At 41.1% G+C, this 23,520-nt stretch overlaps 1 protein-coding gene across 1 annotated transcript in view; it reads right to left on the bottom strand.

Annotated features, from left to right (window-relative positions):
• Positions 1-1,255: 1,255 nt before the first annotated feature.
• prkx (protein kinase X-linked) overlaps positions 1,256-23,520 on the bottom strand; it is a 137,311-nt gene continuing 115,046 nt past the window's right edge. Inside the window, exons 7-9 of the mRNA XM_078545059.1 lie at positions 15,460-15,537; positions 7,890-8,032; positions 1,256-5,585 (exon numbers count right to left, since the gene is read on the bottom strand). Of these exons, the coding sequence (XP_078401185.1) occupies positions 7,907-8,032; positions 15,460-15,537 (204 nt within the window). The 3' untranslated portion in view covers positions 1,256-5,585; positions 7,890-7,906. The remainder of the gene's footprint in view (positions 5,586-7,889; positions 8,033-15,459; positions 15,538-23,520) is intronic.

Genomic DNA, 23,520 nt, shown 5'->3' with positions numbered 1-23,520 from the left:
TTTAGATTTACAATGCTCCTGTGAAGCACCTTGGCACTTTTCATTACGATGAAGGTGGTATATAAATATTGTTGCTGCTTACAGCTGTGAATGACTACTTCCTAGAAATTATCTCCGATGCCTCCAGCCTTGTGCTGGCCTCTTAATATTTTGAATGGTCTGCTGAACCACCATTAGCATCAAACTAGTTACGTTAGATCCCAGGAGGTAATTGGCTCCAACTTAGAAAATATGTAAGCTATTGGAAACTGGTGAGCAACGCTCTACACATGCTTCAAGTATGCAGTGTCCTGTTTTTGTCCAATTACAAAATTGCATAAACAGCCAGCATTGCTCTTTGTCCACTTTCACCTCTCCTAAAGCAATATTGGTGTCAAATTGATGCTTACGTTGTAACTGAGGAGAGGAGGAGCAGAGATGATGCAAGTAGACATGATAAGATGCCTATATACTCCTTAAGACATGAGTCTTAAAATTAAGTTTTCTCATCTTGATGACTTTGCACTACACCCCATAGCATAAATAGTGTGAAAAAAATATCATATATTAACGGAAATCTAGTCCTGATTTAGTCCTGCACTTTTAAAGTGGTACTATTCATCTAAAGTGATCCATTAATGACCGAAGTATTAGTCATTTAATTAACTCTTCTATATTGTGCAATAAACCAACAAATAATCATAACAGTGAGAGATATATACAGTAAATTAAATAAAGCTTTTCTGATTTAGTTTAGTTCCATTGATTATTGTTATTCCACAATTAGCTCTCACAGATCACACCATCATCTATAAATTACTTAGTTCGGGGTGGGGAGTGAGAAAGGGAGAGGACTGTTCACATTACCCTCACGGCTACTAGCCCTTAAGCTCTCTACAGGTCTGATTCAGCTGACAAGGTCAATGGTTTTGGCTAGAGACGCTCATTACCATCGCTACTGTTCCATGACCAGGTTAGACTAATTTGCCTCTACCATTAAGACTTGGTCAAGGCTGATTTATTTTCCTCCCCTTCTCCCATAATGTGCAGCACAGCATTACCACAAGATTCTTAATACCAATATTTGTTATAATGGAGGGGATTTGATAGAAAGAACAGTTTGTGTTATTCTATCCTGGGAAATGAATAGAATTTGCCTTGGAAATCAAAAATATTGATTGATGTTAAGGATCAACATATGTGCCCAAGTATGATCACAACACTATTTTAAAGCAATGTTTCTTAGCAACTTAGGGGAACAAAAAACTTAACACAATTAAAGAATGCTGGTTTATTAGGTGCTGCAAAAATAACAATCCAGGAAGGCAAACCCAGCTGTTTGGCTATACTAGAGCAATTGAAAGAATAAATCAGTGACTGTACAATGCTGCAAAATTGATTTACAAAATTAAACTTGTTCATATAATTGCAGTAATTAAACAGATTTGGATCAAGGAGACAATAATCTCACCTCTCATTCAATTAATGCTGAAGAATCTTCTGCACTCTGTTTCGGCAGGTTTTTATACATTACTTGATATACGGATTGCACTTTAAAGTGACAGTTCAGGAAAAAAAATGAAAACACTGATCTACCCTGTGTTGTTTCAAGTTTTCATGGCAACAGCCATGTTTGAAGCGGTTCGACTTTTAAGCCTAGAGCAAATATCAGGTCTATAAATTAAAATTATACTATTAAGTTAAACTTGACTCACAGGGGGCTAAATCCACACAACACCAAGCTTCAAGAACGTGGATTAGATCCAGAAGAAACATCTGGCAAAATGGTGTTTCTTGCAATATCACATCAATTTAAGACAATGAAGCTTCCTAATCCATTCCAGTAACTCTCACCTAATATGCTGCAATGGCCCTTTCATTTGACCACAGCAAAAGGACAACTTCTGCAGAGAGCTTATACCTGGGAAGGATGGTAGCAGGTTTGACTGGGAGCTCAAGTGGCCAAACCCCACACACATTGAGCTAGGGGAGGGTCACACGCCAGGTATTTGGCTTTCAGTCTGCTGGAACTCAACAAACTTAGGAGTAGTAACAGTCGCAGAAGAGGGGATCTCTCTTCCTAAGGTTAGGGAGCTGACTAGTTTCAGAGATTTGAAAGTCTGAACTAAATTCAGCTAACAGGCATATAACGGTGTGCTCTGTTGTTTTCAATGATTAACACAAACCAGAAGCAGCTTGTTGAATTACAACTAGCTTCCTCTCACTACACAGTGTTTATCAATCCACTTGTGAGATGGCAGTACCCAGTACACAAAAGGGGTTTTCATATTATAACCCCTAGGTCATGCTGTCATACGATCGTATGTTGTATAGTCAAGGCGAACTCCAGATCACAGAGGACACAGGAAACACTGCTAACACTGCAAATTATGGAGCAGAGTCTCAAAATTTCAAATGCAGCCTTTAAGATCAAAACGACACATACTATTGACCTAAAGTGTACACAGAAGAACACTATATAACATTTGGGGCTTGTCATTAAGAGCGATACAGATGAAAAGATGAAACTCAATACGTTGCTTCTTCACATCAACAGTGGGAATCTCAGCCTTAGCTGAAAGGGCATACTAACCTCAGCCAGATTGTTTGGTGAAGCACCGCCAAGCTGACAATTGGGAAGTTGGGTGAGAGTTAAAAAGATGTTTAAAAACAAAAGCTGTAGATTTGATCCACCTCAACAGGTTTGTAACTGGGTGGCTGTAATGAGCACTGGCAAGAAACACAGACTTGCAGGGTCATGTCTATTTTCTTAATCGTAAATCAGAATATACAGGCCAAGGCACATATGGGGATCAGTCTTTTTAAAAAATAAATAAAATTACATATTTTCAATTCTCCATCAGGTTTGAAGTGTCTGAATTGGTACAGGCTGTGACAGTGAACAAATGAAGCACCAAAAAGAAACAAACAATGTCAATACCCTGAAACCAATTACTTTTCAAATCATTAGATTGTCATTAGTTCCTGTAAAACAAATTCAGAACAAATACATTTGGCTAAAAACAATTTCCAACAGCAATAAACATTTGCATTTCAATATGTACAATACAATCACATAACAAATACAGCATAAACTGAGCTGTACAGGTGTCTGTCTATTTTTACAATTCTACAGTCCTCAAAAGGTCAGTTTATTAGGAGGTGCGGTATTTTTTATTTCACAATGGCTATCATCAGCAGTTTCTCCCACATTTAGATTGGAAAAGGTGTTTAAAATGTTTTTATTCTCTTGCTTTTGCAGGATGAGAACTGCACATAAATCAGGCTGTGCACAGTGACAATTAACTGTCATGATCATCATCGCAAATGTGGAACTTTGTAAACCTAAACTGCCTTCAAACTGTACAGTGCAATCCTGTTATAAATAGAACCAAAACCTCAACTTTCTTTTCTTTTTACACATTATTCAGGAGCTTACATTTAACAGGATTAAGTATTCTGCAGTACATAAACAAGTTAGAAATTTGTCTATGTACAGCAATATTAAGGCTACTTCGAATGTAATATTCATAGAGGTTATATAGTCATTGGATAAAACAGTGAAAAAGGAGGTTGATTAAAAACCTTAATCTTGAACAGTATCTCATTGTACAAAACATATTCAAAGAAAACAAGGATAGTCTGGGTTGGCAAATGAAGTACACTATAATATATAATAAAATGCCTTTACAACAGACATACTTGCATTTCAACTTGCAGTTTTTCTCTGATTTCACATATATAATTTTGTGCAGTCAGCCATTCCTCATTTGTCTGGCATTCTGTTCATCAAACTCAAAGGAGTAAGATACAGTTGGATAAAAATATTAAGAAATGTAAACTATAAAATTCAGTGCACAAGCCAGATTTCAAAAAACAGGTCTTTATAACCTGTGATTCTGAGGAGCAGATTATGCACAGATACTCAGTGAGAATCAGGTGCTCTCTCTATGGGGTTCTTATATGGTATTTTAAGAAAAACATAAGGCAGTTAGGTGCATGAGTAGAACTTGCCACAGAGTGATAATGCCATGAATTCTTTCGCAATAATTTAGCTTAGTTGGGTCATCAGGTCGGGGAAAAGGGAGTGACCATGTTGACCATAACTCTGCTAAAGAAACACAGATCACCTCACAGCTGCCAAACAAGGTGTGGTACTGGTAGAGGAGTGGGAGATCACCTAACTAACCGCCTGTTTAGGAAATAATATAGGAGAAACTACTTAGAATGTTTGGGAGGCTTGGAGTTGGGAGAGATGGAAGAAAAAAGTTAATATATCATGTAGCAAACAGCGAAGATCAGACGTGCTCTCACAAGAGTCAGAATTTAGTGCTATACTTGGGGTTTTTCTAATCAATTCCAATACGCCATAAAAATGCATTCAAACACATATGTCAAGGTAAACACAACAGAATCCTTAAATATTTTCTTTAGTGTTTTCTCCTATATAATAAACAAATTCTGGTACATCAATATTTTACTTGAGATAGAGAAAGGTTTATTCCTCTAGCTAGCGAGTTATAATCCATTCTCAACCGTCCACTCAGGTTCATTAGCCTTGGTGCTCATCCCCTACCCATCATACATCCTCTCCATACTATACATTTTTCCAAAAATTGAAGCTAAACCCACATTAAAAAAGTTGTCTGCTACAACTTCTAGATGTATGAAAAACAGATAAAAAGTTTTAGAATTAAAATCTTTAAAGATTTTTATAACCCCACCTCTCCTAATCAATAAAGCAAACCAAGTGGTAAAAGGCCCAGTTGCCATTGTGGCTCTATTAATGAACAAAAGTATTCAAACTGCAAGCCTGTTTTAGAAAAAAAGAATCTGAAATTTAGCATGAAAACAGTTGTAACTAATAGGAGCCAGTGATAACTCCTGAGTGTTCTGCAGACATCAAATACTTACATCTCAAAGTAAGAAAAAAAATGGCAAGATGCTGGTATTTAGGATGATCCCTTTAAACATAAAATCTATATACATATATTTTTCTTAAAAACCACATCCTGATTCTACTCAAAACAAAAATCATAAAATTTGAAATTTTTTATATTTGCATAGTGCATCTATTTCAGGTATCTGTATATACAAAGTGATATGACCCTAGTTTTACATCTCTATAAACACAAATAATTATTTTTAAAAAATAAATCATTGTAAGGAAATACTTGTGCTTTTCAATCAAGGCAATTTTACAATAATAAAGAAATCTGGATCCACTGCTCAATAATACCACATTTTAGAATAACCAAAACAGGAATTCAATTATTAAAAACAGGTGTCATAATGGACATGTGATAATATGGTTATTATACAAAATTTGGGTGTTTCATTACATAATCTGTACCACACATCCATGTAAAGAAAATTCCAGTTTAGACCTCCAATCTTTTGTGTACATCTTCTAGTTACAACATACTGATGGGTACTGAAGTTGAACCATTATTCCGTCTGGAACCTTCCAACATGCTTATTTGTACGAGGTCATCATAGGTACGGGCAGGCCATGTAGCAAAAATAAAAAGTGAAAAACAAAATGGGCAATTTGATGTCCGATCCTTTTATGAGAATATTCCTCTTGGTCACACTTCGTCAGTGCTCTGTAGGGAGGAGGAAGGCATGTATATAAGGAAATGCAGAGATTATTTTACATTGGAAATGGTCTGTCTTTCCAAAACATTAAACTTTACAGGCCTCTGGTTAAAGATCTGGAATTCAAGCTTATCAGTGCCTTTCAAAGATATAATTAAGAGTTTCAGGCATCATTTTACCAAGTTCTGTCGAGCAGTTTCAGTGAAAGCTATATTATTAACTCAACGTTACCAATATTTAGTTATATCGAAAGGCTAAATAGAATGTTACTGATCTATGCAAATGATTAATTACTCTATGGAATACAATGGCTCATATATCTGGATCTGGATGAGATTCTAGCGAATCCAAGTTTGGCTTATAAAGGTGGACTAATGTTGTAATGAAATATAAACAGAAAAGACTGGAAAAACTCGGCAGGTCTGGCAGCATCTATGGGGAGAAAAAGAAAGAGAGAGACAGAGCCAGGTCAGAGGCTGGGAATTCTGTGGCGATTAATTACATTTTGTTTCTTCACTTTTTGAGAGTAACTCTCCACCCAACTCTCCAAAGCCTGTCCACCACCTACAACGCTCAAGCCAGATTGTGATGGAATGCTCTCCATTTCTTCTGGACGAGTGCAGCTCCGACAACATTCAAGAAGCTCAACACCATCCAGGGCAAAGCAGCTTGCTTGACTGGTACCCCATCCACCATCTTTAACATTCACTCCCTCCACCATCAATGCACAGTGGCAGCAGTGCGTACCATCTACAAGATGCACTGCAGGAGCTCACCCAGGCTCCTTCGACAGCACCTTCCAAACTCACAACATCTATCACCTTCAAGGACAAGCAAGGGCAGCAGATGCATGGGAACACCACCATCCGGAAGTTCCCCAAGCCACACACCATCCTGGCTTGGAACTATATCACTGTTCCTGCGCTGTCACTGGATCAAAATTCTGGAATTCGCTTCCTAACAGCACTGTGGGTATACCTACACTGCATGGGCTGCAGCGGTTCAAGCAGGCAGCTCACTACCACCTTCTCAAGGGCAATTAGGGATAGCCAATAAATGCTGGCCCAGCAAGCGACACCCACACCCCACAAAAGAAAATATTCTATATATCAAATCAATGGCACTTCTTTAACATTGCATTGAGATGGAAATCTTCAAAGAGTTTTAAAAAACACAGTGAACCCTGCAAAAAACTGAACCAGAGGGGCTCCTGCTTGGTGAAGAACATATTCCCATCATGTATTCTGCTGACCTGTTTGGAAGTAGCTTTTTTTTCTCACTGAATTATCACAAGATAAATAAATGTTGACTCTTCCTGAACTAATTAAAATTTTTTTTGGCACAGGCAAAGATAATAAAGCTAAATAATACCACTCTTTCTGATAAACCTCAATGCACATTCTCCTTTGCACCACACCTCCCAATTTATTCTTTATGAGAAATGATTGTTATGTGCCTGGTTCCTTCGTTTTATGTGGTAGCTTTAGCCACAAGTTAAGTGAAAAGGAAAATTGTAATGGCTATGAGGAAAGGGCAGAGAAGTGGAACAAATTGGATCTCTCTTTCAAAAAGTCAGCACATGGGCGGAATGGCCTCTGTGCTGTATTAGTCTAATAAAGTTTACCTAATTTCCCTTTGACTCCTTAAAACATATACTCCTATCTTCACCGATGTTGCCTGACCTGCTGAGTATTTCCAGATTTTTCTATTTTTATTTCAGATTCCCAGCATCTGCAGTATTTTGCTTTTGCTCCAACTAAACCCATTCACTATAGTCAATAGTTTACAAGGGTCACTGTAGTTAACCTGATCATAATCTTGAAAACTTCGGGTAATCCCAAAGAAAGCAACCCAACTGTCTCATAATTTAAATTCCTAATACCTACCATTTTTTTTGCCTCTGCGCACACTCAAAGGTCAATTGTCCTTTCCAAGTAAAAAGCACAAGTTTTGCAAGCCACAGGAGTAACAGGAAACTCCTGCAGTTAATCTGAATGGGGAAAACATCTTTGATGTCTTCAGAATGAAAGATTGTGTCCTTTAGATAGTTACCTTTATTTGCAATCTAGAATGTCTAAGATGTTTTAATATGGTCATTAGAATGTTAAGACTGACACAAAAAAGTTAACCAATGAAAAGATCTGCCACCTCAAAAAATTTAAAATACTTTTTCATATACCAGTTAAATGTAAAATATTGACCGTACGGAGAATCACAGAATGTTACAGTACAGGTATGGGCTATATAAGAAAGCATTCTACAGAACTATTTATTCAGGCTTTCAAGCCTTAAATGATAGAAACTGAGTTCACCTTGCCGAGTAGCGTAATCAGAAGGTCTTGAAAATTTCCAGATCCTTGGGAGGAACAGGCGGAATCTTTTTCCACTCATTTTCTGGGTAGGATTCAAAATTTGATGTATCCCCATCATGAGAGAGCTTCGGTACTATTGGTGGCTGAAAAAGAAAATTATGCCTTTCAGGTAACTAATTTTGAGTACCTCTAGAATAAATAAAGATCTGCTGGTAATATATAATTTTGAAGTCCTGTGCAGTCAAAGGGGAGTGGGTATACCCTTCCTCAACCAACAGATTTACTGGTCGTTCATCTTATTTCTTGCTGTACATAAACTGGCGACCATATTCACTTAAGAAACATACTGAAATCCAGATTGATGCACATAAAGCAGTTTATTCTATTCCTCAAAGATGTAATTAGGTGCTGTATATTCCTGAGAAACCCAACTCATTACACCTAAGCCCATGAAAAACAGTTTCACTATATTAGGGGGAGGCAGTGGGGTAGTGGTATTGTTGCTGGACGAGCAATCCAGAGACCCCCAGGGCGATGCTCTGGGAACCGGGGGTTCGAATCCCACCAAGACAGATGGTGAAAATCTGGAATTAAGTCTAATGACGACCACAAAACCATGTCAATTGTCGTAAAACCCATCTGGTTCACTAATGTCCTTTAGGGAAGGAAGCCTGCCGTCCTTCCCTGGTCTGGCCTACATGTGACTCCAGACCCACAACAATGTGGTTGCCTCTGAAATGGCTTGGCAAGCCACTCAGTTGTATCAATCCTCTAAAAAGTCCAAAAGGAATGGAACCGGATGGACCACTCAGCATTAACCTAGGCACTGGAAACAACAATGGCAAACTCAGCCCTGTCCTCGGTACTAACATCTGGGGGCTAGAGCTGTCTCACAGACTAGTACCTGACATAGTCATACTCATGGAATCATACCTTACAATATCCCAGACACCGCATTCAGCATCTCTGGGTATGTCCTGTCCCACCGGCAGGACAGACACAGCACAGTGGTATAAAGTCAGGAGGGAGCTTCCCTGTGGGTCCTCAACATTTATACCAAACCCCATGGCATCAGGTCGAATATGGGCAAGGAAACCTCCTGCTGATTACCAAGTACACCCCCCATCTGCTCAGCTGATGAATCAATATTCCGCCATGTTCAACACCACCTGGAAGAAGCACTGAGGGTGGCAAGGGCGCAGAATGTAGTCTGGGTGGGGACTTCAATGTCCATCACCAAGAGTGGCTCGGTAGCACCACTACTGACCAAGCTGGCCGAGTCCTAAAGGACAGAGCTGCTAGTGGTCTGTACCAGATGGTGAGGGAAACAAGAGGGAAAAACAATATAAAAACAGAAAATGCTGGAAAGACTCAGCAGGTCAGGTGGCATATGTGGAGAGAGAAACAGAGATGTGATGGATTTTATACTGTTTAAGAGGGGGGTGGAGCAGGTGAAGCAAAATGGAATGTCAGGAACAGGTGGGAGTTCAAGAGAGATTGACAAAGATGTAAATCCTTGTCATTAACAGTGCTATCAAGTGGCAATTGCTTTGCAATAACCTGCTCACTGATGCTCAGTTTGGGTTCCGTCAGGGCCACTAAACTCCTGCCTTCATTACAGGCTTGGTGCAAACATGGACAAAAGAAATGAACTCCAGAGGTGAGGTGAGTGTGACTGCACTTGACATCAACGCAGCATTTGACCGACTATGACATCAAGGAGCCCTAGCAAAACTGGAGTCAATGGGAATCAGGGGGGAAAACCTCTCTGCAGGTTGAGTTATATCTAGCACAAGGATGATGATTGTGGTTGTTGGAGGTCTGTCATCTCAGTTCCAGGACATCACTGCAGGAGTTCATCACCGTAGTGTCCTCGGCCCAACCATCTTCAGCTGCTTCATCAATGACCTTCCTTCTATCATAAGGTCAGAACTGGGGATGTTTGCTGATGATTGCACAATATTCAGCACCATTCGCGACTCCTCAGATACTGAAGCAACCCATGTCCAAATGCAGCAAGAGCTGGATAATATCCAGGCTTGGGTTGACAAGTGGCAAGTAACATTCATGCCACACAGGTGCCAGGCAATGACTATCTCCAGCAAAAGAGAATCTAGCCATCGCCCCATGACATTCAATGGAATTACCATCACTGAATTCCCCCACTATCAACATCCTGGGCATTTCCATTGACCAGAAACTAAACTGGACTAGCCATATAAATACTGTGGCTACAAGAGCAGGTCAGAGGCTAGGAATCCTGTGGCGAGTAACTCACCTCCTGACTTTCCAAAGCTTGTCCAGCATGTACCAGGAACAAGTCAGGAGTGTGATGGAATACTTTCCACTTGCCTGGATAAGTGTAGCTCCAACAACACTCAAGGTGCTTGACATCATCCAGGACAAAGAAGTCCACTTGATTGGCACCCCATCCATAAACATTCACTCCCTCCACCACTGACGCACAGTGGCAGCAGTGTGTACCATCTACAAGATGCACGGCAGGAACTCACCGAACCTCCTTAGACAGCACCTTCCAAACTCTCAAACTCTACCATCTAGAAGGACAAGGGCAGCAGACACATGGGAACACCACCACCTGGAAGTTCCCCTCCGAGCCGCTCATCATCCTGGCTTGGAAATATATTGTCGTTCCTTCATAGTCGCTGGGTCAAAATCTTGGAACTCCCTTACTAACAGCACTGTGAGTGTACTTACACCACATGGACTGCAGCGGTTCAAGAAGGTACCTCACCACCACCTCAAGGACAATTAGGGGTGGGCAATAAACGCTGGCCACATCTCATGAATGAATTGAAAAAAAATATTGGGAGTGATCCATTATTGAATGGACCATGACAGGTTCAATTAGCCACTTGAGCCCAAGTGCATATATAAAAAAACTGCTAACTCAAGGTCAATCAATAGTTTTATCACTTCTATTGGGAATGTGCTGCATCAAGAGCCATGACAATAAATTTATGGACAGCACAATATCTACAAGTTCTACAATTCACAATAGTATGAAAATGCAAACAAAGGAAAATGGCTGGAAATAATTAAGAGGTTAAATATTCAAGGACACAAGTTTGAGAGAGGATGTTAGAAATTAAGGAAAAAATTGCATTTATATTAAAATATCCTGTTTTTTTAACAAAACAAACAAATAGGATAAAATAAACTTAGCATATAAATCACTACAGTGATGCCAAGTGATCTTTGAAGTCCTTAACCGATTTAGAAACATGCAAACCTGATTATTTTTGTAGTCTGCACTAAAGCAGATTAAGTTTTGAAGTATGCACATCGGTAAGAAATAGTGCATAATTTCACAATTAGACAGCCAAATTGAACCAGAAAAAAGGAATTACTGGTATGTGTGGAAATGTGCTTTGGGTGGGGTAGCATCTGCACATACATTACTTTGTATGTCTGCAGCAGACTAGATTTGTCTCGAGGAAAATTAAGCCATCCAAACTGCAGAGAAGTGGAAGAGATTCAAATAGAAGGTAATCGTTCCAATGTTGAAGGTTGGTTCTGTGGTTACTGGTTCTACAGATCAATTGCTTTACATAAATACTACTGTATGGTAACAAATAGTCAACCAGGCAGTTTAATCCAATTTGCATTTATAAAATTAAGCAGTAGACAGACAACTGATAATTTTTCAGGATTTTAATACCTTCTTAACAGCTTATTTTCTTGCATAATCTCATGCTCCTAGTTAAATAATATGTCAGAATAATTGCCAATGTTAATTTAAAGCCCCCAGTAACTTAAGGAAGTTTAACTGAAAATTGCAGTGTAATTTTTTCAGGGAACTCAAAGCAATTGATATTTTCTAACTTATCATATGATCACCAGCTAAAAAACTAATTCCAAATGGCAAAATCAACCTCACAATTCCATCCATCACTTCACAGGAATGTCATTTTTTTTATTTATTCACGGGATGTGGGCTTCGCTGGCTGGGCCAGCATTTATTGACCATCCCTAGTTGCCCTTGAGAAGGTGGTGGTGAGCTGTCTTCTTGAACCACTACAGTTCCTGTGGTGTAAGTACATCCACAGTGCTGTTAGGAATAAAGTTCCAGGATTTTGAACCAGTGAAGGAACGGCAATATTTTTCCAAGTCAGGATGGTGAGTGGCTTGGAGGGAACTTGCAGGTGGTGGTGTTCCTATCTATCTGCTGTCCTTGTCCTTCTAGATGGTAGTGGTTGTGGGTTTGTCGAAGGAGCCTTGGTGAATTTCTGCAGTGTATCTTGTAGATGGTACACACTGCTGCTACTGTGCGTCGGTGGTGGAAGGAGTGAATGTTTGTGGATGTGGTGTCCTGGATGATGTCAAGCTTCTTAAGTATTGTGGGAGCGGCACTCATCCAGGAAAGTGGGGAGTATTCCATCACATTCCTGACTTGCGCCTAATAGATGGTGGACAGGCTTTGGAGAGTCAGGAGGTGAGTTACTTGTCACACTCTTCCCAGCCTCTGACTTGCTCTTGTAGCCACAGTATTTATATGGCTAGTCCAATTCAGTTTCTGGTCAATGGTAACCCCCGGGATATTGATAGTAGGGGGATTCAGTGATGGTAATGCCTTTGAACATCAAGGGGTGCTGGTTAGATTCTCTCTTGTTGGAGATGGTCATTGCCTGGCACTTGTGTGGTGCGAATGTTACTTGCCACTTGTCAGCCCAAACCTGGATATTGTCCAGGTCTTGCTGTATTTGGACATGGGCTACTTCAGTGTCTGAGTCATCACGAATGGTGCTGAACATTGTGCAATCATCAGCAAACATCCCTACTTCTGACCTTATGGTGGAAGGAAGGTAATTGATGAAGCAGCTGTAGATGGTTGGGCCAAGGACACTACCCTGAGGAGCTCCTTCAGTGATGTCCTGGAGCTGAGATGACTGACCTCCAACAACCACAACCATTTTCCTTTGTGCTAGATATGACTCCAAACATTGGGGAGTTTTCCCCCTCCGATTCTCATTGACTCCAGTTTTGCTAGGGCTCCTTGATGGCAAGGGCGGTCACTCTCACCTCAGGAATTCAGCTCTTTTGTTCATGTTAGAACCAAGGCTGTAATGTGGTCAGGAGCTGGCAGAACCCAAATTGGGCGACAGTGAGCAGTTTGTTGCTAAGCAAGTGCCGCTTTATAGCACTGTTGATTACACCTTCCATTACTTTACTGATGATCGAGAGTAGACTCTCAATAATTGGGCAGTAATTGGCCTGGTTAGATTTGTTCTGCTTTTTGTGTGCAGTATGTACCTGGGCAATCGTCCACATAGCCGGGTAGATGCCAGTGTTGTAGCTGCACTGGAACAACTTGGCTAGGGCAGGGCAAGTTCTGGAGCACAAGTCTTCAAGACTATTGCCAGAATATTGTCAGGGCCCGTAGCCTTTGCGCTATACAGTGCCTTCAGCTGTTTCTTGATATCATGTAGAGTGAATCAATTTGGCTGAAGACTGGCATCTATGATGCTGGCGGACTTCTGGAGGAGGCCGACATGGATCATCCATTTGGCACTTCTGGCTGAAGATTGTAGCAAATGCTTCAGCCTTTTTTTGCACTGATGTGCTGGGCTCCCCCATCATTGAGGATGGGAATATTTGTGGAGCCGCCTCCTCCAATGAGTTGTTTAATTGTCCGCCACCATTCATGACTGGATGTGGCAGGACTGCAGGGCTTAGATCTGATCCGTTGGTTGTGGGATCGCTTAGCTCTGTCTATCACTTGCTGCTTATGCTGTTTGGCATGCAAGTAGTCCTGTGTTATAGCTTCACCAGGTTGACACCTCATTTTTAGGTATGCCTGGTGCTGCTGCTGGCATGCCCTCCTGCACTCTTCATTGAACCAGGGTTGATCCCCTGCTTGATGGTAATGGTAGAATGGGGGGTATGTCAGGCCATGAGGTTACAGATTGCGTACAAGTGTAATTCTGCTGCTGCTGATGACCCACAGCGTCTCATGGATGCCCAGTCCTGAGTTGCTAGATTTGTTCAAATCTATCCCATTTAGCAAGCTGCTAGTGCCACACAACACGATGGAGGGTATGCTCAATGTGAAGGCGGGACTTCGTCTACACAATGAATGTGCGGTGGTCACTCCTACCAATACTGTCATGGACAGATGCATCTGTGGCAGGCAGGTTGGTGAGGATGAGGTCAAGTATGTTTTTCCCTTTTGTTGGTTCCCTCATCACCTGCCGCAGACCCAGTCCCACAGCTATGTCCTTTAGGGGTCGGCCAGCTCAGTCAGTAGTGGTGCTACCGAGCCACTCTTGATGATGGAAAAAGTCCCCCCCCACCAGAGTATCTGCAGGAATTCTGCACCCTTGCCACCCTCAATGGTTCCTCCAAGTGGTGTTCATCAGCTGAGGGAGGGCAGTACGTGGTAATCAGGAGGAGGTTTCTTTGCCCATGTTTGACTTGATACCATGAGATTTCATGGGGTCCGGAGTCGATGTTGAGGACTCCCAGGGCAACTATATCCCAATTGGATACCACTGTGCTGCCATCTCTGCTGGGTCTGTCCTGCTGGTGGGATAGGAAATACCCAGGGATGGTGACAGTGCTGGTGGTGTTGGGACAGTGTGTGTAAGATATGATTCCATGAGAATGACTATGTCAGGCTGTTGCTGGATTAGTCTGTGAGGCAGCTCTCCCAATTTTGGCACTAGCCCCCAGACGTTATTAAGGAGGACTTTGCAGGGTCGACAGGGCCGAGTTTGCCATAGTCGTTTTCGGAGCTTAGGTTGGTGCCGGGTGGTCTGTCCGGTTTCATTCCTTTTCTGAGACTTTGTTGCAGTTTGATAGAACTGAATATCATAATAGGGCACTTAAAAGTCAACCACATTGCTGTGGGTTTGGATTTACATGTAGGCCAAACAAGGTAAGGATGGCAGATTTCCTTCCCTAAAGGGCATCAGTGAACCAGATGAATTTTTACAACAATCGTCAATGTTTTCATGGTCATCATTTTAATTCCAGACTTTTATTGAATTCAAATTTGAACCTGGGTCCTCAGAGCATTACCTTGGCTTTCTGGATTACTAGTCCAGTGACAATACCACTGCGCCACCACCTCCCCTGCGGTTTATCAAAAAGGTCAAGAAAATGCTATTTATCTTGACTGTATTTTCATATCTGTTAAGGAGTTAGCCTTGTAACAATTATTGTGGATACATTTAGGATATTGGGGGCAGTTTTGTGTAGCCTATCAAAATTATACAGACACATTGGAAAGCATTCAGGAAAGAGTAAATTTTATGAGGACATTTACAGAGCTGAACATGTGTTCATTGGAGAAAAGATCATACAGGAGTAAGCAAGTGAAAAGCTTTGCCTTCCTGTTAAACAGGATATCCTAAAGTACATATAACAAGAATGGATTTTTCACGTTCTGTTCCTAAATTGTAAAAGCATGCCAAATACTTTAAACTTCCATCCATGAATGGTATACAGCAGTAAAATATTTAGTGGACTGTTTCATTATTTGGCTTAATTGTTGCTAGAAAAGAATCAGTGTGGTGTATTTTGGATGTAAACATTGTTTTCAGCTCACCTTCAGTTTTCTGAGAGGCACTGCTTCCCAGTCCACATATTTAAACCATCGATGTCGCTTAATATCATCTGCTCCATTCTGAAAATTAATGGGAAAAAGTTTTAGAATTCTTAAATCTCTAAGGATTACACTATACTAGGATTAAATAAATGAGGGAATTTAGTGTAGTGTGACTGTCATGACTCGCCCACTGTTGTACTCACTACGCAGTGGAAAGGTTTTGCACAGTATTAACTTGGTTAATTGCTTTTGGAGAATGAGCTATGGGGAACAACTGGCTAAGGCACTTCAGCCTCAAGTGGAGCTTGTACAACCAAGTAAGGTATCTGATGTAACTCAGGAAAACCTCAAATGCTTTCAGATCTTCCATAAAACTTAAACAAAAGGGAGCAAATTCAGGGTTGTGAAAGTCAAATTTATTACAGGATTCACTTCTTTAGATAAGGGGAAAACAAATGGCTGGAATGAGTGGCTGAGGAGTGTGGTTGAGGGCAGGACATTCAAACCATTTAGCAAACAGCCATATAATATGTCATGAGAAGGTTTCATACGGTATAAAAATTGGACCAAATGGGGTGAACAGAAATCTTTAACCAAACCCATCCTGTGAATGTAATCAGCAAATCAAGTTGCAACTGCCATAAAAGCAGAAAGAGTCCTTTATTTCAGTGGTAAGAATGGACTGGAAGCCAGGTCTCCAGCAGTTATGTTCAAAGCAGAACATGAGGGAGGGTTGTGCAGGGGCGGGTGGGAGCAAGCGCGAACCCGATCGGCGCCCCCGATGGGGTGCGCGCTGCCATTTTATGTGGGCAGGCCAATTAAGGCCCGCCCAGCGTGATGCTCGCCCGGAAGCGCTGAGCGCTCCCTGTGCAGGTGGTGGGGGGGGGGGGATTCCCTGAGTCGGGACCTGCGCTCTTTCACGCATGTGCACCCAAGAGCGCAGAAATCTCCCTGCTGCCTCAGGGAGATTAGTTAAAGTTTTTAAAAGCTAAATATAGAAAAGAAAATATTATAAGGCATGTCCCCTCATGTGACAGTGTCACATGAGCTGAGACATGTCAATGAAATGTAAAAAATTTTTAATGGAATTTTGAAATTTCAAATTCAAAATTCAAATTTTAAAACACTTCATGAAACCTCATCCCACCCGTGGATGAGGTTTCATGAAAAATGCGAAGGCCGCCTGGGCTCTTCGCCTGCCCGCCAACTTTAAGATTGGACGGACAGCTCATTTAACTATCTTAATTAGTTTTTAAACAGGCCTTAATAGGCCTTTGACAGTTTGGCAGGAGCACAGCTGACTCAGCTGCGCGCCCGCCGAACTGAAAATCGAAATGACGCGCGGTGACGTCGGGGCGCACGCTTGTGGTCGCCGTGCATCATTTTACATGTCAGCGAGCGGGCCGCAAAATTCATCCCATAGAAACAAGTGACAGATGGCCCTGTGGGGAAGGAGGGGTTGGGGAAAAAGGATTTAAAAAAATGAACAAATAAAATAATAAAATTTAAAATGAATAATTGATTAAATAAATAAAAATTGGATTAAAAAAGGGGTCACGATGGAGGAAGGAGTTCACGGTCTGAGGTTGTTGAACTCAATGCTAAGTCCGGAAGGCTGTAAAGCACCTAATCGGAAGATGAGGTGCTGTTCTTCCAGTTTGTATTGGGCTTCACTGGAACTCTGCAGCAGGCCAAGGATGAACATGTGAGCACGAGAGAAAGATGGTGAGTTGAAATGGCAAGCGACAGAAGGTCTGGGTCATCCTTGTGGACTGAGCGAAGGTGTTCTGTAAACTGGTCACCCAGTCTGCGTTTAGTTTCCCCAGTGTAGAGGAGACCGCATTCGGAGCAGTGAATACATTAGATCAAATTGAAGGAGGTGCAAGTGAAGCTCTGCATCACCTGAAAGGAACCTTTGGCACCTTGGCCAGTGAGGAGGTAAAGGGGCAGGTGTTGCACCTTCTGCAGTTCCATGGGAAGGTGCCATGCGAAGGGGATGAGTTGTTGAGGGGGCTGGACAAGTGGACCAGCGTGTCACAAGGAACGATAATTGTTGGGGGAGGTGGTGAGGAGATGTGTTTGCTGTGGTATCATGCTGGAGTTGGCGGAAATGGCGGAGCATGATACTTTGAATGCGGAGGCTGGTGTGGTGAAAACTGAGGACAAGGGGGACCTTATCATGGACTATGTTTTTGCGAAGTTGGCCAGGACACCAGCGAGAGCTCTCTTGCTATTCTTCAAAACAGTGTCATCGAATCTCTTACATCAACCTAAGAACGCAGGCGGTCGTCAGTTAAGCATCCCCTTGGAAAGAGTGCAGCTCAGATGGTGCTCCTTCATTACTGCACTGAAGTATCAGCCTACGTTGTGTGTTCAAGTGCCTGGAACAGCCAGAAAAATCACAAACTGGCCATAGGCAACCTGCTTGTTTGCTCTCCCGGGTGAGCAAAAATGAAAAATCCCCTTTATTTTCAGTGTTTCAGAAGATTTTTTAAAGCAATGAAATGAACAGTTGAGCGCTGAAGAATTGATGTAGTGTTAAAAAAATATATTGGACTGCCTTCTCTTTTCCCTCTAAACTCAGTTAAGTGAAAGTTCAAATTAACTGAAGAATCAAAAAAGGCATTGCGAGATTCATGCAGATCCAAACAAAGCCATGCTGCAGATTTAAACGTTATTTTTGCATTTCTTCAAGCTCCATCATCTAGCATGGGGGTGCCAATTACATTATGGTATAGCATGTCTATATTAGGCAACATAGCACCATGTTCCTCTAACATTTGGCACTTAGCATACAACCATGTAGTTGAGCTTCAGGGTTGCAGCATTCCTGTTTATCCCAGAGCCTGGAAATGATTATCTGTACACCTGTGACATATAGCCAGGAGTAATCACTACAAGCTTAAAGTGTGAGCAGTACTGTAAGCAGTTCATACAATTTCTGATAATCTCAGAATTGTCATGATGCCCATTGGCCCATCGTGTCTGCACCGGCTCTCCCAATGAGTATTATGACTTGGTGCCATTCTCCTATTTCCCCGTAACCCTGCATATTGTTTCTATTCAAATAATCGTCTAATGCCCTCTTGGATGCCCTCAATTGAACCTGCCTCCACCACACTTCTAGGCAGTGCATTCCAGGCCTGAACCGCCGCTGTGTGAAAAAGTTTTTTCTCACATCACATTTGCTTCTTGTGCAAATCACTTTAAATCTGTGCCTTCTCGTTCTGTATCCTTTTACGAGCAGGAACAGTTTCTCCCTATCTACCCTATCCAGCTGCCTCTTGATTTTGAACACCGCTATCAAATCTCTTCTCAGCCTTCTCCCAACCTCTTCGAACTATCTTTGTAACTGAAGTTTCTCATCCCTGGAACCATTCTTGTAAATCTCTTCTGCACTCTCTCCAATGCATTCACATCGTACCTAGAGTGTGGCGCCCAGAACTGTACACAATACTACAGCTGAGGTCTAACTGTTTTATATAAGCTCAGCATAACCTCCCTGCTTTTTTTCTTTATTTGTTCACGGGATGTGGGCATCACTGGCTAGGCCAGCATTCACTGCCCATTCCAGGGCAATTGCCACATGTAGGCCAGGTAAGGACGGCAGATTTCCTTCCTAAAGGACTTTAGTGAACAGTCGACAATGGTTTCGACAATTAAGAATGGATGGCAGGACACTCAAGGTCTGCTAATTAAGAATGGATGGCAGGACACTCAAGGTCCTGCCATCCATTCTTAATTAGCACATTTTCTTAGATAATATCACCACCTTCAACACCTCTTTGATCCTTTTGTCTGTGACATCTTTTGATTATCTGCTCCTATCACTGCTTGCTTGTCCCTACAACCACCCCACCCTCAACTTCTCTCCCCCCGCCCCCCACCTTAAACCAGCTTATATTTCACCCCTCTCCTAACTATACTCAGTTCTGTTGAAGGGTCGTGAGGACTCGAAACGTCAACTCTTTTCTTCTCCGCCGATGCTGCCAGACCTGCTGAGTTTTTCCAGGTAATTTTGTTTTTGTTTTGGATTTCCAGCATCCGCAGTAGTTTTTTGTTTTTATCTCTGGAATACTAGTCCAGTCACAATAAGTCTATGTCACCACCTCCCCCTCTTGTACTCTATGCCTCTATTAATAAAGCCCAGCATACTGTATACTTTATTAACAGCTCTCTCCACCTGCCCTGCCACCTTCAATGACCTATGCACATATACATCCAGGTCCCTCTGCTCCTGCACACCCTTAAGAATTGTACAAAATAATAATTAATAATAATTATCATTATTAATAACACATGAAAATTAGGAGTATTCAGAGTCATTTATATGGTAATGTTGACAAAAGAATTCTAAAGTACCTAACTTACAAAAAGATATGAAAATCAATTCATTTTGGAGTTTATTTTTCTTCATTCTATATTTTCTGCTTTCAACTCATGCCAACTATTTGCTAACAATGAAAGGTGAATGTTTGCATTTTCACCAATGATTGTCTTTGCTGTAAGAAACTTGAGATTTACTCAAAAATAAAACCATAACATAACAGTCACTAGTGGGCTGTATCGCCAATTAGTTTCACAACTAAAACTAAGCGCAAACCTCCCCACCCTTCCTCAGGATATGAAAAAAGACTGTAACCATTTTAAGTGCCTTGCAAGTACATAATGAAACAAACCACAAAAATATTAGGAGTATCAGTTGCTGTATTAAAAAGACTGTTTGTACTTAACACAGGTTAACATTCTGCAATAGTAGAGATATCAAGCAAAACTGAACTTCATCTTATGATGATCTGACACTTCCTTCACTTAAAAAAAATCAGGATGACGTTTTTTTTCCAAGGCAGAGCTATAGTAAATAATTGTATTCACATATATGATTGCACACAATGGCCCGGAATTTGCGGTAATAACAACAGTGTGGCTATCAACACTCACTGTTATTATCTGACATCAGCTTTTGCCATTCACACATGCGTAGTTAAACCCAGAAATCCAGATGCTGCTGTTAAAAAATAATCTACTTCTCCACTGGCTGGATTGTTGGACTTTGTCAATAGATGTGATACTGAAATCATTGTAATGGCACAAACTTAGAATGCCTAACTATTAATTCTGTATGAGTTGGTGCATTTAGGTACAAGTGAGCTTTTGACCATGTAAAAAAAAGTATTATTACTGCTCAATGACCTCACTGGCCCTCAAAAACTAATTTTACAAGTGTGGAGTCTCATTTACTGTGCATCATTTAGATGCAATTTATATTTCCTGCTGTATATCCTGATTTAAACTCTGCCACAGTGAGGATTCTTCAATCTGACAGATTGAAAAGACTTGCTGTTCCTTGCCCTATTCACACAGGTGCCACAGATCCCCTGCAGATGGCAACACACTGAAACAAATGCTCAATTAGTGGAAATACCTGCTAACAGTCCATAATATGTATGTGAGCTGCAGCTAGTGAGGCCAACGGCAAAAACAAAGAGCAAATCTTGTATTTATCATTAGGTTCCATATAGCAAGATAACAAGTGAATTTTACACACCATTTTAAGAAACACAGCAACTTGCCATATGCTGTCCAAATTTACAAAGCTTCTGGGTTAAATTTTAAATGTTTACCTCCCGTAGTTACAACTACCTTTTTGAATGTACCTGCATACAGAAATTCTATGTCAAACCAAACTACTTTACAGATATACTTAATCTAATATATGTTCTGCATTTTCCTGCCATGACCTACAGAGAAAAATACAGTGTGTTTAGATTGTACAAATATACTCGATGCCTATTTTTACATCAAGCATAGTAAAAGAATTAAACATCCTTGAATGAAAGAGTGGTAAATGCTCATAATAAAATTTTAATTATATTGGGAAAAAGAAAAATGAGGGATGAAGTGAGACCATTGAAAGTAGCATCAAGCGAGGTCATGACAACTGATGCTGCACAGGCCGCAAATGTGCTAGATTTTTTAAAATCTTAGTCCTTCTCTGATCTGGAAAGGGAATTAGAGGGTGTTATAGCAGTAAGTTATTACACAATTCACATTACAGTTGCCAAGTAGCTGCACAAGTTTTAAGGTGAATAAATCTCAGGGGCTAACTGAGATGCATCTGAAGGTCCTTCAGGAAGCGAATGAGTAAATCACAGAAGCTGTGATAGTGGTATTGTCACTGGACTAGTATTCCAGAGACCCAGGGTAATGCTCTGAGGACCCGGGTTTGAATCCCACCACAGCAGATGGCGATATTTAAATTCCAATAGAAATCTGGAATTAAAAGTCTATTGGTGACCATGAAATCATTGTCAATTGTTGTAAAAACCCATCTGGTTCACTAATGGCCTTTAGGGAAGGAAATCTGCCATCCTTACCTGGTCTGGCCTACGTGTGACTCCAGACTCACAGCAATGTGGTTGACTCTTAAAAATGCCCTCTGAATGAGGGCAATAAGGGATGGGCAATAATTGCTGGCCTAGCCAGCAATGTATATCACTGGATACTGGAAAGGCACCTTGGGACTGTAAACTGACAGGTGTTGCACCTATTTTATTAAAATGTAGAGGAAAGTGACCCAAGAAATTACAGGCCAGTGAGTTTCATGTCCATTAGGGTAATGAAAACTGCAATTAAAGATCATGGAGTACTTAGATGTAAATAAAAACAAAGAATAGCCAATGTGGTTAACATCTTCTAATTCTCCTTAGATATGGAGATAGTGCCAGAGGACAGGAGAATTGGAAATGTTACACACTCTTGTTCGAAAAAGGTTGCAACTACAGGCCAGTCAATTTAACTTCGATGGTAGAAAAGCTTTTAGAAATGGTAATCCGCAACAAATTAACAGTCACTTGGACAAGCGTGGATTAGTTAAGGAAAGCCAGCAAGGATTTGTTAAAGGCAAATCATGTTTAACTAACTTGATTAAGTTTACTGATGAGGTAACAGAGAGGGTTGATGAAGATGATGCAGTTGATGTGGTGTGTAGGGACACCCAAAAGGCACTTGATAAAATTGCTTCATGACAGCTTGCCAGGAAAGATGAAGCCCACTGAAATAAAAGCGACAGTGGCAGCATGGATACAAAGTTGGCTGAGGGACAGCAAACAGACAACAGTGGTCAATGGCTATTTTCAGACTGGAGGAAGGTATACAGTGGGATTCCCCAGGAGTCAGTACTAGGACTCTTGATACATATTAATGACCTCTTCTTGGGTGTGCAGGGAACAATTTCAAAATTTGCAAATGACACAAAACTTGGAAGCACTGTGAACCGGGAGGGGGATAGTGATAGATGAGAACAAAGACAAGTTGGTGGAGTGGCTAACCATGTGGCAGATGAAATTTAATGCAGAGAAATGTGAAGTGATACATTTTGGTAGGAAGAACAAAGAGGCAATGCAAAATAAAGGGTAAAAGGGTGCAGGAGCAGAGAGGCCTAGGCTATATCTGTATAGGTCATTGAAGGTGGCAGGACATGTGGAGAGAGTAGTTAATAAAGCATATAGTATCCTGGGCTTTATTAATAGGGGCAGAGAGTACAAGAGCAAGGAGGTTATGCTGAATTTATATAAGACACTTGTTAGATGTCAGCTGGAGAATTGTGTACAGTTCTGGGTGCCACGTTATGGAAAGGATGTGAACACACTGGAGAGAGTGCAGAAGAGGTTTACAAGAGTGGTTCCAGGGATGAGAAACTTCAGTTATGAAGGCAGATTGGAGAGGTTGAAGCTGTTCTTCTTGGAGAGAGGGTGGCTAAGAGGAAATTTGATAGAGGTGTTCAAAATCATGAGGGGTCTGGACAGAGTAGATAGGGAGAAGTTGCTCCTGCTCATTAAAGGATCAAGAACTAGAGGGTACAGATTTAAAGTGATTTGCAAAAGAAGCAAATGTGACATGAGAAAAAACTTTTTCACACAACGAGTGGTTCGGGTCTGGAATATGCTGCCTGGAAGTGTGGTGGGGGCAGGTTCAATCGAGGAACGAAAGAGGACGTTAGGTGATTATTTGAATAGAAACAATGTGCAGGGGTACAGGGAAAAGGCAGAACAATGGCAC

Source organism: Cetorhinus maximus, chromosome 7, assembly GCF_964194155.1.
Source record: "Cetorhinus maximus chromosome 7, sCetMax3.hap1.1, whole genome shotgun sequence".
Classification (NCBI taxonomy): Eukaryota; Metazoa; Chordata; class Chondrichthyes; order Lamniformes; family Cetorhinidae; genus Cetorhinus; species Cetorhinus maximus.
Note: the sequence above shows the minus strand (reverse complement) of the source record. Positions and strands in the feature narration are given on the sequence as shown.